The sequence below is a fragment of the Herpailurus yagouaroundi genome, unplaced genomic scaffold, assembly GCF_014898765.1.
Source record: "Herpailurus yagouaroundi ecotype Mexico unplaced genomic scaffold, PumYag 28, whole genome shotgun sequence".
Taxonomy (NCBI): Eukaryota; Metazoa; Chordata; class Mammalia; order Carnivora; family Felidae; genus Herpailurus; species Herpailurus yagouaroundi.
Window position 1 is genome coordinate 92,546,484 of NW_024412376.1, and position 19,604 is coordinate 92,566,087.

The 19,604-nt window shown below is 34.2% G+C and overlaps 1 protein-coding gene across 4 annotated transcripts in view; it reads right to left on the minus strand.

The window, feature by feature from the left end:
• The window catches only part of CCSER1 (coiled-coil serine rich protein 1), a 1,345,367-nt gene that overhangs the window by 475,360 nt on the left and 850,403 nt on the right, over positions 1 to 19,604 (minus strand). For all 4 annotated transcript variants that reach the window (XM_040478447.1, XM_040478431.1, XM_040478439.1 and 1 more), the window contains one exon: positions 11,396 to 11,440. In XM_040478447.1, the coding sequence (XP_040334381.1) occupies positions 11,396 to 11,440 (45 nt within the window). The remainder of the gene's footprint in view (positions 1 to 11,395; positions 11,441 to 19,604) is intronic.

Here is a 19,604-nt window from a genome sequence, read left to right on the forward strand (position 1 = left end):
CCTCACCCTCCATTCCAAAAGAGCCACTTACAGTATATCTTACCTTATGAGAACGGTCTTAAAGAGAACATCCAGATCATGAGTTTATCATCAGTGATAAACTAACAGACGAGTGAAATGGTGTTTTATCATTTGAACATCATAAAAGAAAAAAAGAAATAAAGAGAAAGAAAAAAAACATCATTTTTTCTTATCCTAGTTCCTGTTGCTAAGTGCATTTATTTGACTGAAGCATATGAATGAGTTGGGGGAAATCACACCACATTGTCTATAATTAGAAGTGATTGTCCAGCTGTAAAGTAGATAGCTGAGATCATCATTTGAAGGTAGTCAATGGTGGGAGGGGGGGGTACAAAGTATATGTTAAAAGAGTGAAGAAGCTACCTAGTTTACAAAGACAGAAAAATGACAGAATTAGAGAATAAAGAAATAGAGAAAAAGAACTGATTGTTCATTTTCCAAACAATCCAGAATATTCTCTGCAAAGATGCACCTGCCACTATTAAATTAACATAAATTTTAAGTAGATTTCTATTCTTTGTGGCTAATCAGTCCCTAACCAGGACAAAATTGTAGCTGTGGTCACAGTCTTGGATGAGATGATTTTGATATGCAATCAATAGATGGGCAAGAAGATAGAGGGGGAAAGAGGAAATGAGAGAGAGAAAACATGAATGTTTACAGAGTAAAAATTAGATAATTTTCCTGAGGAATCCCAGGAGTCAAAATATCCAGTTGTGGTAAATCTTTCATTTTACTCATCCTGAGTCATGGTGCTACGTTGAAGTTTTACTCTGAAGTTGTATTTTCTAGGTTTGAACCCCAGTTTCACCACTTAGTAATTATAAGACTCTGGCAAGTTATTTAAATTTTTTTTTTATTTTTCTTCTTCTTTGAAATGAGAATAATAGTGTGGTTATTTCAAAAGTTTGTTGTGAGGATTAAATGAGTGAATATGTATAAAGTGCTTACAACGATGGTAAGTACTTAGTAAACACAGGACAAGCACTTACTGAGTGTTAATTCAAATGCTTTTTATGGTGAAGACACAGGACTCTATTTTTCTAGTGGTTTAGAGTAAAATGTATACTACAACAGAACTACAGTTCCTTATTCAAAATTCTTAGGGTCATATGTATCTGGTAATTCAGAATTGCCCCAATTTTATTTATTTATTTTTTTTTAAATTTTTTTTTCAACGTTTATTTATTTTTGGGACAGAAAGAGACAGAGCATGAACGGGGGAGGGGCAGAGAGAGAGGGAGACACAGAATTGGAAACAGGCTCCAGGCTCTGAGCCATGAGCCCAGAGCCTGACGCGGGGCTCGAACTCCTGGACCAAGAGATCCTGACCTGGCTGAAGTCGGACGCTTAACCGACTGCGCCACCCAGGTGCCCCAAGAATTGCCCCAATTTTAAAATCATAATACAGAGCATATACCATAGGTTTTGAATATCTTAAGTAGAGTTTGTAGCAGCAGCCTGTACAAATGTACAGATGTGTTTGCAGCCAAACATATAAATGTCCAAACTAAGTTGGAAAAAAAAGTACTATAAATAGGTTCATATTAGTTCAGGTCAGTTTGGGTCACCGAATGAGGCTGAGCTTCCCTTTGGGAAGTACCTGTTTTCAAAGCATTTGGGATTAATGTTAGAATTGCAGATAAGGAATTGTTCACATGTATTATTTTATTTTATTTTATTTTTTACTGTTGATGGATGGAGTTTGAATATAATCAAATTTCAAGGTTACTGAAGAGAAAAGATGCTCCTGAGTAAATAAGTGAAAGGCAGAAAGGAAACTTCTCTTTTGAGGGAAATGGATTGGTGCCATTCTATTACTTTTAGTGTGTATTATCAGCTGAATTGTGTCTCCCCAAAATTCATATGATGAAACCTTAGCTCCACGTACCCTAGAATGTGAAGATAGGGCCATTAAAGAGGTAATTAAGGTAAAATGAAGTCATTAGGGTTGACCCAAACCAATATGATTAGTGTCTTTATAAGAGGAAATTTGAACACACAAAAAACAGTGGGGGATATGAATGCCCAGAGGACAAACCATATAAGGAAAGACCATGCCCTTTGCAAGCCAAGGAGAGAAGTCTCAGAAGAAGCCAAACCTGTCAACACCCTGATCTTGGACTTCTGACTCTAGATAGGTGAGAAATTTTCTATTGTTAAAGCTACCAGGTCTGTGCTACTTCGCTATGGTGGCCTCTGATATAGTACATCATCACAATTGAATTTCAAGCTATTATTCTGACCACAACTGTTATTTTCATGAATCTGAAGTTCTCTAATCTTTATATTTCAATCTAATTAAAACAATTGTTTATATAATATTTTAATAATACAATGTTTCTTAGAAGCTAAAGAATCCTAAATATATTATTTTATTATAAGGTAACTGTACTTAAAGGTTTTAGATCACATTCTAGGTAACAATGTGATGATCACTGATTAGGGACTGAGGAAAGTCCTGTGATATAATTAAAGGACAACAACGGAACTGAACAGGATTGCTCCATTCCAGTAAGCTGAGTATCCATGTCCAGAGAACTGTCTTAAAGGGACAGATTTCAGCACAGGATATAAACAGAAATTAGACATAATGTCAAATAACTGTCCTCAACTGAAGGAATGACCAAAAGATAGTAAGAGATTTGGGGACCTATTTCCAAGTAGAGAAAAGGAAGGCAGTGAAGTTCTTTAGGAAGGAGAAGCAACATGTTCCTGTAGGCTTACAGAATTTTAATACAATTGAACATTTCTATGGGGATTATTTGTTCTACGTGAAAATCTAAAACCAAACAGAAAAGATATTCTCTTACTAAGTTATGATTAAGCATATTTTTTTAAATGTTCATTTTCTTCTGTATATTTTTGAGTTGGCAATTGGCTTCTATTTGTAATTAAGAAAGGAATCATAAGAGATCTCCTAATTTATATATGAATAAATACATCTCTGATAAAAGCCGGCTGACTTAATTAGACCATCTGGAGTATAAATTTTCTTTTGTATCAATTGACACAGATAAAGGTCAAGAAATAACTGTATATTCACAAAAAGCAGCAACAATGCAAAAAGAAATCTCTGATTTTAAGAATGTACTTTCAAAGAAACATATAAGACAGTGAAATAAAACCATAATTTGTTTTTATCTTTTTAACTGAAGGCATTCCGAGAGTTAACTGATTCTAAAAACAATATATCTTCCTTATAAAAATATATCTAAATTTATATTGATTTGAAAGTCAAAATCCTTCTACTGTAATCCTTCTTAGTCTTTATCTCTTTGTAAAATCCACTTTAAATTAAAAATCCTTACAAATTTCCAAATATTTTTGAAAACAGACTGATAAGCAAAGAAAATATGATGCATTTAAGAACTCTGAAGTCAAAATCTTCATTTATTTTGTGCACATCAATACAAAGCTATCATGTCATAAATCCTGCCTAGTCTCTATTACCTGCTTTACAAGACTTGCTGTTAAATATTTTTTTTACATTTTATTTATTTTTGAGAGAGAGAGAGAGAGAAAGAGCACAAGTGTGGGAGGGGCAGAGAGAGAGGGAGACACAGAATCTGAAGCAGGCTCCAGGCTCTGAGCTGTCAGCACAAGAGCCCGATGTAGGGCTCGAACCCACAAACCGTGAGATCGTGACCTGAGCTAAAGTCAGTTATTTAACTGACTGAGCCACCCAGGCACCCCACAAGACTTGCCTTTAAATCATCCTGCATGGACTTTACCACTGTCTAACTATCCTCCACATTTCCCATTCTCTGTATCCTCCTAACTTTCCTATTTACAGACCTACTAAAACTTCGTCAATGCAGTGTTCTTTTTAATTTCAGCAGATCTAATAAACTTAGTTTTGCTTGATCAAAAGGTTTATTTCCTTGTGGTGTTTTGTTAGGTCAACAGTCAAAAATTACAGAGATACACAAGAGGTCTCATTGAAATCCCTGTGCAACCTGACTTAAGCTCCTGTACTTGAAACATGATCCTCTGCAACGTGGATGGAACTGGAGAGTGTGATGCTAAGTGAAATAAGCCATACAGAGAAAGACAGATACCATATGGTTTCACTCTTATGTGGATCCTGAGAAACTTAACAGGAACCCATGGGGGTGGGGAAGGGAAAAAAAAAAAAAAGAGGTTAGAGTGGGAGAGAGCCAAAGCATAAGAGACTGTTGAGAACTGAGAGCAAACTGAGGGTTGATGGGGGGTGGGAGGGAGGAGAGGGTGGGTGATGGGTATTGAGGAGGGCACCTTTTGGGATGAGCACTGGGTGTTGTATGGAAACCAATTTGACAATAAATTTCATATATAAATAAAAAAAAAAAAGAAAAAAAAAAAAAGAAACATGATCCTCTGAGGCCATGGAAGTCTCTCTTTCAGAGGGCTCTCTGAGAGCAACAGTGAGGTAACCCCTGCACTGGTCTAATCTTTAAGTTCTTTTTGTCAATCTCCCAAACACAGAGTTTCTGTCTCCTAGAAATGAGAATATTTTTTAGTAATCATGTGGTTATCTAACTAAAATTGAAAGCTCTTGCCCTATATGAAAATACCTGCCCTTCTACTTACAGCAGGCACAACCTGTGGTCTCTTTTCGTGAGTTTCCATTCTGAGTCAATAAGAAGAGGTCCAACTACAAGCACTCATGACTTTAGAAGGTTTTGACATACCAATTTCCTCTAGATAAACTTTACCTCTTGGGTACCCTTTCCAAATTTTACAAGGACTTTCCTCAGTTTAATTTTGTTGGTTCCACTTAGTTTCATTTTGTTTAGAGTTAAGAGAGTTTATCAGGTTCCCTACCAGGGCTTAGGCCAGGTTCTTAAGACGGGAAGTTACCCCGGTAAAATATTCATGTGATCTTCTTAATCTGTTTGGTCCTCTAGGTCAAATTCCCCATTACTTTATATTTAAACTCATGTGCATGTGTCTCTAACTGGCATAATTCCATCCAGTACAATCTGAAATTACAGAGTCAATTTTGGGAAACTTTGACAAGGACATAATTATTGGATTTCTGCTTGACAGAATTCTCTGTGCTTCAAATTATTGTTCAAACATGTTGTAAATATTATTTAGTGTGGGTCTCTGTGTTTATATGTAGTAGGTTGCCTATATGCAAGTCCTCCTTCATCCTTCCACAGGGATGTCATGTCTGCTGAGGCTGGCTTCCTTTCACTGTTCTCTCCTCCCACTTTTTTTTTTACTGCTTCTCTTGGGAAATATTGTTTTGTCACTATGTGCATAGTCAAGGAATATCTAATGTAGATAATGAAATATTTCCAAAAGGAGGAGGATAAAAATTAAATGGTGTGCACCTCTTTTGGATTTTTTTCCTCATCTGAGATACTACTAAGAATGTGTTCTTTCTTACTGAAGTGGATCTAATAAGCTTAGTTATGCTTAATCAACGAGTTTCTTTTGGACAGTCTCTTGGAATGTCAGTGGTCTATAAGCATGGAAGAGATCTTCCAATTTAAAGATCACCCAGAAAATAGGGAGGATGTGAAAAATAGCTTAGAAAACTTATAGACCTTATCCATTGCTCCCTGAAAACATTGCTAAGTGGAAAAGTTAAATACATTTTTCTGTTATCTATGATATAAAAAGGAAATTAAGAATTTCTCAGATTCAAAAAAAAAAAAAAAGAATTTCTGAGGTTCAATGATGGATTCCAAGTACATTTTGTTGTCCTGTTTGAAATTTGCCATCTCAGAACCAATTCAGAATATAAAATCCTTTAAGTGTCATGTTAGGCCTTGAATCTCTTTGATTTTCACGGTATAGGCTAGTTCATGTAGAGAGTAAAATCTTCCAAAAACGAGACACTCTGTGTCTGACAGAAGAAAAGATGAAGATCAGAGAATATGAAAAATTAATAGTAATTGTTGCCATTTATTGGGTACTTCCTATGTGGAAGGCACAGCTCAAAGAGCTTAGCACGTATTAACTCATTTTGTCTTCTCAACCACCTTTAAAACAGTAATAATTATTAGGGTCTTGTGTAATTCTTTAAATTAAATTCTTATCAATTTATAAGCACAAAGATCTCTCACCTCCCTTATTGCCTGTCAATTCTGAGAAGGGGAAAAAAGTGAATATTTTATTTTTTACTGAGTCCTTATAGGTCTCTTCATCTCAAAATCAAACTGTAAACCAGTTATATCTTATCAGCAAACTGAACCACTGCATAGTTCTAGCTATAAAAGGAAGAGTTATCATCAGCTTTTATATCTCAAAAAAGAATACAATATTAGCCAATATATAATTCCCTTCCAACATTGTATCACTGAGGGTATCAAAGAATTTCTTATTGTACAAAACTCTACAGCAACCAAGAATGGGACAGGTAAAGTTGAACAAAAGTAGAAACATTCAGTCTCTTCTGCATATTGAACAATAAAGAAAACATGCAAATGGAAGAAAGTTTTGCAGAAAAATTTATTAAAGAAAACTGGTAATCAAGATCTGTTTCTTGGTAAAGATCTGTTATTCGATGCAGAGAGCCACAAAAGAAGTATAGTTATCTTCTATAATTTCAAAATGACATAAAATATTAGATTTTAAGAAAACAATGGCACTTCAACAGTTTTTGCTATTCTTATTTCCAAGAACAATACACTTTCTTCAAGTTTAGTTCTATTCTTAGAGATAACATATTTACCTTTATTATTAGTATTAGTATTAGAATTAGTATTAGTATTAGTATTAGTATTATTCCATTAAAAAACATTCTCTCCAGTGACCTGCTGGACCTGGAGGAAGTACTGAGTTTTCCTAACTTAAGCAATAACCTAGACCTAAGGTGATCTGTTTAATAATTCTATTTAAGTTATATATAGAAAGAAAAATCAAAGGTGACTTTTATTTTGTTCCACTTGATATAATGCTTGTGCTAATATTCCAGGTAGAGAAATTATTTTGAACTATGGAGTAACATTTATCTTATTCTTTGAATTTTCTCCCTTTTAAGTCTCAAATTTAAAATTGACTTTCAGCTTCAAGTAGAAATTTGTAATTTTTCAAGGGATAAACAATACAGTCTATCCAACATATTAGCAAATGCATAAAATTCACTATTTATTAAAATAAAATAATTATTTTTTAGAAAGATCATATGCTTAAGTGCATCTTATATAAATAGAAAAATCTTAAATTATTATTTTAAATGATTAATGTATTTAAATATAAAGTAGGGTTGTGTAAATAGCATTTAACTAAACATTTAATTTTTAATCTACATTTTCCAAGTTCTCTAATTATGTTTCCTTAAGTATTAGAAGCTCACGTCATCTATAATTCCCTATTTGTGGTTTTTGGCAAAAACAAACACAAAACAAAACAAAACAAGATAGAGAATTGGGAATATCATAGTTCAATAGCCAAAGTGAAACATTTTGGACTATAAAACAGGTAGTTTGCAAGACATGCTCATGATTTTTTTGAAAATGACACTTTCATAAATCAGCTATTTTAATAATTTGAAATATCTACTTTTTCCTAACAATGTGTCTATCAGAATCTGTCTGCTTTTTGCAATCCCCTAGCTGGGATTTTTTATATCATGGCCAAATATAATCCACTGAAATATTTTCACACCACAACAGGGAATTTTTCTAGAAAATGGATGCATAGGTCTATAGTATATTTTGGTCATATTCCTAAGGAATGATAGAAATTATCTAAAGTGTTATTTTTTTTTCAGATGTTTGAGAAGCGTGTTCATAATCTGTTTTATAAGAGTATAGAACTATTTATTCAAAATCTTCAGGTACATCAATATTAATCTTGTCTTCAGAATTCCAGGTAAAGAATGGCAACATAATCTCTGTTTATTCTGTCATAACTTTGGGAGATCTGAGCTCTGAAAATTATATATATCAAATTATATATATCAAGTGATCCTTGATCATTACATACTTGTGTTTTATCTCCATCACCTCTATGGTTCTGGAATCTCTGTTAACTTCGAACAGCACAGTCACATCCAAAAGTTCTATGGTCTCTCATATTAGCTTACCACACTCAGCAAAATGTCTGAAATTAATGTTTAACCCTGATTTAGATATACAACCATAATAATCAGTTATCTTCATCCATGATATCAAGTCACATGTTATGTGTCTTTAGACTTGTGATATAAGATATCCAGAATACGGATGACTGAGTATTTTTGAGGTAGGATGGAAGTAGAGACAATTTGCCACTAAAAATTAGTGTGTATACACACATATGCACATAGACAAATCCTTAATAAGTTCACAAACAAAAATTGTACCTTGGAATACATAATATCACTTGAAGTAACAAAGTTATATAGTCTTTTAAGAAAACCGATGATAATAACTTGATTTTATCTACATTTAACAGCAAAAGCACTGTATGGTAGAACAGAAATTCCTTGAGAAAAGAGACACATTGATTTATCTGTGTGTCACACCCAGTGACTTTTTACCGAGGTTTTTCTATGAGTTACAAGATCTTACTGGTGGCAGGAAGTTCATTTACAATCAGGTAGAAATAGCAGTGAAATAATCATATTTTGTACAGCATTCCACTAATCTCCCTTTTTAAATATCTATTATGATTAGCCCTCTCAGGTTACACACATTATGCATGTATAAATGTGCAAAAATATGAATGTAACTTTTAAAAATACAGTTGATCTCTATTTTCAAATATTTCACAGTAATACAAGTGATTTAGGTGCTACCTGTCTTCATTCCCTCAGGAAAAGTAATTTATATCTTAATCACTTCGCAATTTATATTTTTATACAGCACGTAGTGTTTAAATCTGGCCTTCCTATCTAGTAATTAGCTTTTTAATAGTATTTACCACTTAGCTAAATAGGATATTACTGCCTGCTTCAATCTTCCATGCATGCTCTAACCATTGTCATTACCTCAAATAAGTAAATAGAGCATTTTAAACAACGCTTTTTAAACCTTCTTATAAATATTTGGTAACAGGCCCTTAGTATTATATCCATCAACACCTAGTGGGAGTATCTGTCATTTAAACTAAGATGAATTAATTCATTTTTAGAAGTAATCATTGCTATTAAATCTTCATCAATCACAATAGCATTAGGATAAAGAATTCTAAAAGAATGCTTTGAGTAAGAATTTTCTAAACCCACACATTTCAATTCAACATAATCAGAAGCATACTATACATCTTTGTAAGGCACATATAATAGCACAGTAAATAGGAATCAGTAAGACATATCACATTGCATAAACAAGACAGATCAGGAGACTTTTAACCTAGCCATTGGACTCTGTTTATAGATCACCTACCACTAAGTCTTCACAGAACAGTTTCACAGCATATTTCATCTAATTGTCTGATAACTCTTCCAAATAAAGTTTCTTACCACAGAATATATCGGGCTCTATAAACACGGGGAAGACTAAGGTGACTGTTAGGTTAATTAGAAGTATGCTCAAGTAATCCAGTGCTGCACAGAGATAAAGCGAAGTGGTTGTTTTGAATTTTAATAGTCAGCATTTAGTTTATATTCTGGATTGGTGGCATCAGGTGCCAGAGAGAATACTGGGCTATCATCAATTTGATAAACTTACCCTCTTCACAATTACTCCACTAACCTCAAGGGGAAGACCCAAATCATGTTGTCCCCTCTATATAGATGTATGTACCAAATTGTAGGTCATTACAATTTTGGCTTTCATGCAAATCATAACATAGTTTTAAGAAAAAAAATTTTAAACACATTATCAACATGTTCTTTTACCCATGAGTGCATTTCTAATAAAAATAAAATCAGAGAAAATGAAAAAAAGCAATAAAATTTAATAGTAACTCTTTTCAATAAAAATCAGTCATAAGGCTTTTAAAAATAACATGAGAAATCACCAAAGCTTGAAAAGGAAATGCAAAATTTTGCCACCATTTAGCAATGCCATTATTTGTGTGTATGGATTTAAGTTTCCTTCTTTGGACACATAGTTGTTATTGGACTAGGAGGCAACAGGGAGAAGCTGGGTGACTCCAAATCAGATTTCCTTAAAGGCATTGGATCAGCAGAGATAAAGTGTGGCAGCACTGGTTGGGTGCAAACTTTCACTTATGAGGTGATCAGTTAAGTTCTTTCTCTAAGTACATCCATTTTGGTCATGTCTGAATGACAGCAGTTACCCTCCTGAAACTATATGGCTCTGAGGTCTTCCTCCCATGGTACACACTTTTTTTCCCCCACAGTCTGTCTTACAAATGACCATATACTTATTACTTTGCTTTCCTACAACATGAAAAATATCTAAAGATGTATCTATATGTCACTTTCTCCAGCTCTCCTGCCAATGCGAGCCAGTTATGTGCCTCTCAAAAGAAATAGATTATTCTGGATGGAAAATAGCAAATAAATAGGAAAGAGTCCCTAAATAACAAGTTTACTAGGATCTAAAATGCCAAATACTAAGAACACATAACTGGAATTTAAAACAGCAAAGAAAGAAGGGAAAATACTCTGTAACTTAATACAGAAGAAAGCTCTTTTTACAGAAAGAGAAGCCACAGATGGGGAGGGAGTAATATTTACTATTATTTTTTTGTAAGACAAAAAACTTCACTTTTCCCAAAAAATATTATATAAATATCATTAAAAAATAAACTTACCTTTTGGGCAAAAAGAAAATATTAAATGTTAATATTCCACCCTCCCTCCATCCCCACCAACCCAAATCACAAAGTACAGCATTCACATATTTAGCATGGAAAGAAATTTAATCAAGGTTAAGTCTGCAAGGTTAAGGCAAATCATAATATATATAACATGTGGGATATGGTATTATGTTTGATACTATTAAAAGTTCCCCTCTTTATAAAGCATCTGGGGTAAACAATAATTAAAGAGAGTTTTAAAGTTGTTGTTCTTCCCAAAGCAACTTTCCACTATCTAATAATGCATGCCAGGTTGATAGTGTCTGCCAGTGGCCTTGGATAGGAGAGTAAAAAAAATCCCAGATGTCATACAACGTTTGCGTTGTTAGAATTTTGCTAATTTCTCAGTGAGGGATTTTAAATATTGCACTGTAATGTTTGTTTAAAAGGCTTTTCTTCCCCATCTAGAGGGTCTTGCTGCTATAAAAATCCATTTTAACAGGAACAATGCTTAGCTAATCAGAGAATCAGTACTCTCTTAGGCTTCAGAGGAACAAGCACAAAGGATACATTTAGAAAAATGTGTAAAATATGACCAGAGTGAATGGGATATATGTACACAAAATTCCTCTCAACACACCCCCATCGCCATCATCATCATCATCAGTCACCATTACCAACCACATCATTGCAACACTGTAACCACTTTTTCTTCTTCCCTCTCCCTCTCTCTAGACTTTCTTACCTCTCTCCCTCCTTGTACTGCCTCCAGTCTTTTCAGGTTCAAACCCTGAAAGAGAGAGGGAAAAAAAAAAGTCACGAATAATAATTGGTAATAGTGCAAACATTCTGAAGTAAAATAATTCACTTAACAAAGACAATCTGAATATAGATGAAAATCTCATGCATATGCCAATATTGGTATCTGAGTAAGTCCTCAAATGTGGTACCAATGCATTTCTTGCTAAAGACTAAGATCGTAAGTTAAAATGTAAAGCATTCGTTTTAGTAGCGCTTGCCTCTCCCTTGGTGAAACCACAATGTCAAAGGTTCTGTTCCAAATTGAAGGAGTACATACAGGATTTTCTCTGAGCAGAAGGTGACATAGGCTCATTCAGTCTGGGAATGGGCATTCACATAGCAGCCCAAGGAGGTCACATCTAACAGTCTGTGAGGATTAAGAGGAGAACAGCATGCAATCCTCTAAAAACCAGGCTACTTAAAGTGTGCTGTCTGATACATCATTTCACCTGGGAGCTCATTAGAAATGCAGACTATCCAGCGCACCTGGGTGGCTCAGTCGGTTAAGTGTCCAATATCGGCTGGGGTCATGATCTCACAGTTCGTGGGTTTGAGTCCCACATCAGGCTCTTTGCTGACAGCTCAGAGCCTGGAGCCTGCTTCAGATTCTGTGTCTCCCTCTCTCTCTGTTCCTCCCCCACTCACACTCTGTCTCTCTCTCAAAAATAAATAAAGGCTAAAAACATTTTTTTTAAAAATGCAGACTATCCATGGGCATGTAATGTACAGCATGGTGACTATAGTTAATAATACTGTACTGCATATTTAATATTGCTAAGAAAGCAAATCTTAAAATTCCTCATCACAGGAAAAAAAATTGGAACTATATGGTGTTGGATGTCAACTAGACTTACTGTGATCATTCTGCAGTATACACAAATACTGAATCATCATATTGTGGGTTTGAAATTAACATAATGGTATATATCAATTATACCTTAATAAAAAATGGCTGTTATTATTTTACAAAATGCAAACTTTCAGACTCCACCCAGGGCATGCTGAGCAAGAATATACATTTTAACACACTTTCCAGGTGATTCATATGCATGTAATAATTCGAGAAGTACCTCTCTGAGCTGTCTAGAATCGGTGGGTGAATTAACTGGTATACATTGTGAAGTGGGCTCCAAGGAGTGGTGGGGAAATAAAGCTAAGATACTGGCCAAAATGTTAATTGTTTAAAAAGTAGGAGTGTGGACTTATTTTTTAAGTCAATGTTTACTTTGATAGAGTTTCTGAAGATTGAGGGTAAATTTTTAAAATACCAAATGAGGACTCACATATTCTCATAATTTAGTCTATATCTCCATTTCATTTTTTCTTTCCTTTTAGAAACACTACCGGGGGAAATTGAAAAAATATTAAAAAAATAAAAAACTCCAATAAATATCTCTATTATAAATATTTTTACATGCCTCTAAATTATTTGACAGAGCTTTAGAACTCACAGTTTTCACAATTTTATAATTATCATTAAGAATTTTGACTAAGTCAAAATTTTGCTCAATTTCTGATGAAAAATGAATAGGACATAACCCCAACTATATATTCTACATTATTGCCAACACATTTGGTAAGAAAATTCGCCTACAAGAAATATGTGCTAGACTTAAATATTGCATTTCTAGTCTTATATTTTGGAATTTAAGAAAGATTGCTACTGTTTTGAGGTTTTGTTAAACGGCATTTTGGAAGTGTGATAACTTACTTATTAAATATTCAGTTATAAGGAAATTCATGGCATACATTTTTTTCATTTGGTGACAGCATTTATGTTTAAAAAGTTGATAAAAACTTTTTAAAATTTTATCTTTCCACATATGAAACTCATTTCTTGAATTGTTTAGACAGATAAACAACAGGATATTAAATATACTAACTTATTCGTAAAAACATGATTACACTATGGACTCTAGAAAAGGCCCTAGAATCAATCTGGCAAATCAGTTATTCTTGTAAATAAATGACAGCCTGAATTCTGCGTGTAGAAAATTACCTACATTTACACAATACATTTTGAAAGGCCTAAAACTCATATAGGGAAAGATATAAAACAAAATATCAACATGGTTCTTAAACCTGGCAGTGTAGGCTAAAAATACATTCTAAGGAGGCATTCATGCTCATACTTTTAGAATATGGGAAATGGTATAATGATATGCTTTTGAATTTGGACTGATAGAGGTTTAAATCCCAGGTTTGCCACCTTTTTCTATGTGCTGACAAATTATATAATATCTCTTAACCTCATTTTTTACTTGAAAAAATAATAACAGAGCAGCTATACCATGTGGTTTGTGTGAAGGTTGAATGAGGAATACGTTTATAGCATATAACTAACAAAGGACCAGGGAAGGTATATCCCAAAATATTTTTCTTCTTTCTCTTCTTTTCCTTCTTCCTCCTCTTATTCTAATTTGTATTATCATTATCATGTACATAACGTGTCTCAATATGAGACCAACTTGAGCAAAATGCCTCTGTTTCATGCCTTTTATTTTAAGAATCTAAAATATCTGGAAAATATTTATAAACAACAAACAATGAGAATGTTTATATTGACTAAGCACAAGTAAAAATGTTCTCTATGCACACTTTCTCAATTGGCACTCATGACCACCTTTTGAGGTAGCTAGGACTTTCTTAAAATTGTGAGGAAAAATTTGCCACTAGTTCTTCAACCAATTTTGCTGTTTCCCACTTCCACTGCCATCTAATTCTGGTACTCAAAATATTAAATGGCTTGTTATTGTCTTACAAGCTGCTGACACTTGACTTTTTTTATTTTTTAAAGTTTATTTATTTATCTATTTGGAGAAAGAGAGTGAGCACATGAGTGGGATAGAAGCAGAGAGAGGAGAGAAAGAGAATCCCAAGCAGGCTCTGCACTGTGCAGAGACCGATGTAGGGATCAAACTCACAAACCGTGAGATCATGACCTGAGCTGAAATCAGGAGTTGGACACTTAACTGACTGAGCCACCCAGGTGCCCTGACACTTTGTTTAAAAGTTTCTCCCTTCTCTTGAGAATCTGATGGCCTCATTTTGTATATTTTCTATTACTACATCTTCAAGGTCACTGATATTTTCTTCTGTCTAATCTATTTATCTCATTCAGTGAAATTTTTACTTCAGCTATCTTGGTTTTAATCTCTAGAAATTTAATTTGAATATACTTTTCTGTCATCATATTCATATTTTAAATCCTTTATTTATTTATTTATTTATTTATTTATTTATTTATTTATTGAGAGAGAGAGAGAGAGAGAGAGAGAGAGAGAAAACATGAGCAGAAAAGGGGCAGAGGGAGAGTGAGAATCTCCACACTGGGCCCATAGCGGGGCTTGATCTCATGATCCGGGCCAAAATCGAGTTGGTGGCTTAACTGACTGAGCCACTCAGGCACCCTGAAATATATATATTTTTAATAGTGTTTTGAATTTCTCTTCTTTAATTCTATCATCTATCATTTCCAGGTGGATTTCTATTGATTGAATTTTCTCCTAATTATGAGTCATATTTTCCTATTTCTTCTAATGTCCAGTAAATTTTAACTGGTTGCCAGACATTGTGATTTTTATTTTGTTTAATGCTAGATTTTATTACCTTAGAAGGAGTTAGAATTGATTCTGGCAAATGGTTAAGTTACTTGTGGGTCATACTGATCCTCCTGAGGCTTGTTAAAAAAAAATTAGAATGGGTCTGAAGAAGTGGTTAGAGTTACTTATTCTTATTACTAGAGCTTGACCATTTGTGCTCTCCACTGAATATCCATGAAGATTCCCAGAACTGTGAAATCTCTGGGAATTTATTTACTTAAATTTCTCTGTCAATTATTCCTTTTCAGCAGTTGTTCTTTGCCTGGCCTTGTAAAATTTCACTCTGCATTTGTAAAGATCACTATTCAAACAAAATTCTCAGGGGTACACCAATATAGATTTCCAGAGTTTTATCTCTGTGTTTTCCCCTCCTTTCTGGTAATCTGTCCCACAAATTCTAGCTGTCTTATTCTCTCCAAACTCAGATATCTGTCTCCTCAGCTACAAAATGTAAGGATCCTGAAATTCTCTCCAGGCTGTCCCTCCAGGAACCATGGTCCAAACATTGCCTCCAGGCTGAAATCTAAGTATTGTAGGCACTCTTGATTTGTTTCCCTTCTCTCAGGCATTACCGTGCTTCTCTCTCTATTTTTTAATGTGTGAGAATTTTAATATATGTTTTGTTCATATGTCTAACTATTATAGCAAGTCACATAGTCATTATGCTCTCACGAATAGAAGCGGAAGTCAAGGTGTGTATTTTAAACTTATTTTTTTCAAAGGAGAAAATCTAAAGTTTCAAAATTTGAATTATATGATCTGAATATAGAGCTAGTATGTACAAAAGCAAAACTTAATTCAATATTTTAAGAGCCCAGATACCTAGTTCATCCATTCATCCTTAGTCAAGTTTCTTTAAATTCATAGCACTCAAAATGTTTAATATGTTGTATACTCAAGAACTCAAATTTATTATAACATGGATCTCATGCAGGAGTCATGATGATTCTTCAAGGCAATGCAGTGATTGAGAGGAGTTGGGTGCCAGGACGTTAAGAAAAAGCACACCTGTTTGGATGGAATAGGGGCTGGAGGGTAAGCTCTCCAGCATAGATATGGTATATCGTGTAAACTATGTAAAAAGATTGGTCATAACTTAGGCACTGACTTATTGAAAGAACTTCAATCTTAAGATCAAAGAAGTGAGTCAGAGAATCTGATGCCAAGAATTTGGGAGCCACATGGGCAAGGAAAAATGATCTAAAAGGACTCTCTATATATTTACAGAGCCTCAGGTAATATTGTGTCTCAATAAAGGACTCAAATGATCTAGAGTATAATGAGATTCACTAAAAATTCTCTAAGTATGATCTGGGAGATATGATTCCCTAAGGGATGACAGAAATTGGTCTGAGTACCAAAGTAAGTCTAAGCCTTTAAGTCAGGTCAATGTGGAGCTTGATGCAGGACTCCATCTCACGATCCTGAGATCATGACCTGAGCTGAAACCAAGAGTCAATAAACCGACTAATCCACTCAGGTGCTCCAAGATATTGCCTTTTTTGATATTAGCCAAATTAAAGACTATTAGTACAGTTATAAAAAAATAATTATTATTTTGGGGGTGTTCTCTTTGTGCCAAGCACTGCTCCAACTGTTTGACCTGGGTGATTCAATTTTTACAATAATCTTATTATATATTACAACCAAATCATTTTTCCCACTTTGAGCTAAAATGATCTTTGAGTTGTTCTACTCTGTTTTCGGACTGATTTCCTGAGACAAAATATGTGCCACTGTAGTTCTTGCTATTGTTGACTTCGTTTTGCAGCTATGGTTTACAGCCCCAAAGAATGACAAGAGTGTGAGTAAAATAATTCTGGCTTCTCTGCTTCTTATCACGATATTTCTTCATCTTAAACAGGAACACATTTTAAGGAAAAAATAACACTTTGGAAGATGAGGAAAATGTTAACTCTAGATTTCGGTTTAACCTACCAAGAAAATTATGTGGGGATGGGAAGAAATGGGAGTTGTACAGGATGATCTCTGCTGAACTTTAAAATCTACTATCTGCACTGTTTTAATTTTAAGACAGGCAGATTGATTCTCTTACAGATTCTAGCTATGTATCTTTTGATCTTGTATGGCTTCTCAGTGAGACTGATGAAACTACTCAAGAAGTAAAGAAATTCAGGTGAATTTGAACACAACTTGATACATCTATTGTCAATCGTATCTGGTTCCTAAATTCTGGTTTTCTTAATTTGGGTATCCGCTTTTTCATCTATCAGCTTGCTGCAGGGACTTGAAATTCAGTGTCAAGTTTCAATTACATTGCTGATAAAAAAAAAATCTTAAGTTGTATGTATGGATTTCTAACCTTAGCCTTACTTAGGATTCATTTTGTAAGTGATAGTATTGATTGAGATTTGTGACTCATCATAGGTTTACAGAATAGACTTAGATATTCAGACACTTTCCCACGGCTGCTGAACCTACTTAAAAACTGCAAGAATTCACTCATGCATATAATGTCCACTCTTCCTTTAAAGTTAATGAACATAGTTTTAAAATACTTTGTAATTCCTTTATACCTCTCTTAGCCCTTATATTATTTTTTTAATGTTTAGTTATTTTTGAGAGAGAGACAGAGACAGAGGGACAGAGACAGAGACAGAGCATGAGTGGGGGAGCAAAAGAGAGAGAGGGAAACACAGAATATGAAGCAGACTCTGGGCTCTGAGCTGTCAGCCCAGAGCCTGCCGTGGGGCCTGAAATCACGAACCACAAGATTACGACCTGAGCTGAAGTCAGACCCTCAACCGACTGAGCCACCCAGGCACCCCTCTCTTTGCCCTTATATTAGAAATTTTTTAAAACTACATTGAAATTGTAAGTCAGAGATTTGTAGTGCACCTGTTTGAAATTTTACAGAAGTACCAGGATATGGGCTAAAATCTATCCAAGGACCAAAAACAACCAAGTGTCAAAATGTGTTAAACTTTGTTTTCCTTTTTTTTTTCTTTTCAAAGTGAGTCATTCTAATCATCTTTGAAATGCTATGCCTTGATATTTGTAATCAATTCACTGGAAGCTTTGAGTTGCTCCTCATCTCCCTTTTGAAAAACTGAGATATGTCATTAGTTTCAGAGACTTCACTATTCTTCTTTGCTAAAGTTCTGACATTTTAAAAATGGAAAACCATCCTAGATTTCCTAAGTAATAATGTAACTACACAATAGGATATTTTTTAATGAACACATAAGCATATAAACAACAATAGTATGCATTTATTGAATTCTTACTAGAAGACAGGCACTACACTAAGCACTTTACAGTACTATTTTTTATTACTCACCATAATTTATTCCTCACCATTATACTATGTTTCAAGTGCCATTATTAATTCCCATTTTTGTCACAGAATAATTGAGGAAGAGAGTTTAGTTAACTTGTCTAAGAATACACAGCTAGGAGGAGGTGTAGTATTGAACCCAGAGTATATGACAACAGAGTTTCTTTTGCAGCCACTACACGTACTACCTCTAGGAGTACCTATCACTTTATGTTTTATGTGTATTGAGATGAATATCTAAAATGAATTAAATAAATATATGTGTAATAAATGAAAAGTTGAGTAACACCTTGGATGAGTAAGGCTGATTCTGGAATTATATTAAAGTTCACTTAAAGCATGTCAATTTTATATATTGAAGAAATAAATCCAAGATAATTTCTTGGTTTTGAATTCATTTAGGTTTGGCAATAACTGTGAAAAAAAAAGTTAAAGTAAATGAGACTGGATTCCAGAGTTCCTGATTTCTTGGAAAGAAATGTAAAATTCAATTGAAATATTTCCTGGGGCAGACAAAGATTAAAAGAAAATTAATGTAACTATGTGAGCACAAATAACATTTCATAGAATTTGTCTGTGATTATCATTGCTCCAGGCTAACTAAAATATTAAACAAGTATAGCACTTTCATGCCTCCAGTTTTCTAGCAGTGCTCATCTTGGTATAGCACATAAGTTAAATTTCCCCTGCTCCAGGGAATATAAGGATATTTTATGAGTAGATACAATGAGGTTGGCCCTAAAAATGGAGTATTTCCATTGTTTCTGATGTTCGTAACTTGGTGGTCATTTGTGATAAAGATGTCCTTCCATTTCAGATATGAGAAGAATCAAGAACATATAACCTCTGTTAAGACTTTCTGTAATGTTATTTCTGACAACTTATATTTGTTAATCTAATTATTTTTTAAGTTTATTTATTTTGAGAGAGAAAGAGAGAATGAGTGAGAGAGGGGCAGAGAGAGGAGAGAGAATCCCAAGCAGGCTTCACACTGTCAGTGCAGACCCTGACAAGTGGCTCGAACTCTTGAACTGAGAGATCATGACCTGAGCCAAAATCAAGAGTCAGACGCTTAACCAAGTGAGCCACCTAGGCACCCCTGTTAATCTAATTTTAAATAGGAAGTTAAAGATGTGTGTTTCAGAAAACAAGTAACCCTAAATATTTTCAGTGAAAGGTGAATGCTTTAGAATTCTCTCATGGTGGTAGCATCAGTCCAACTGTGAATTTAAACAGCTATGGACAGGATTAGT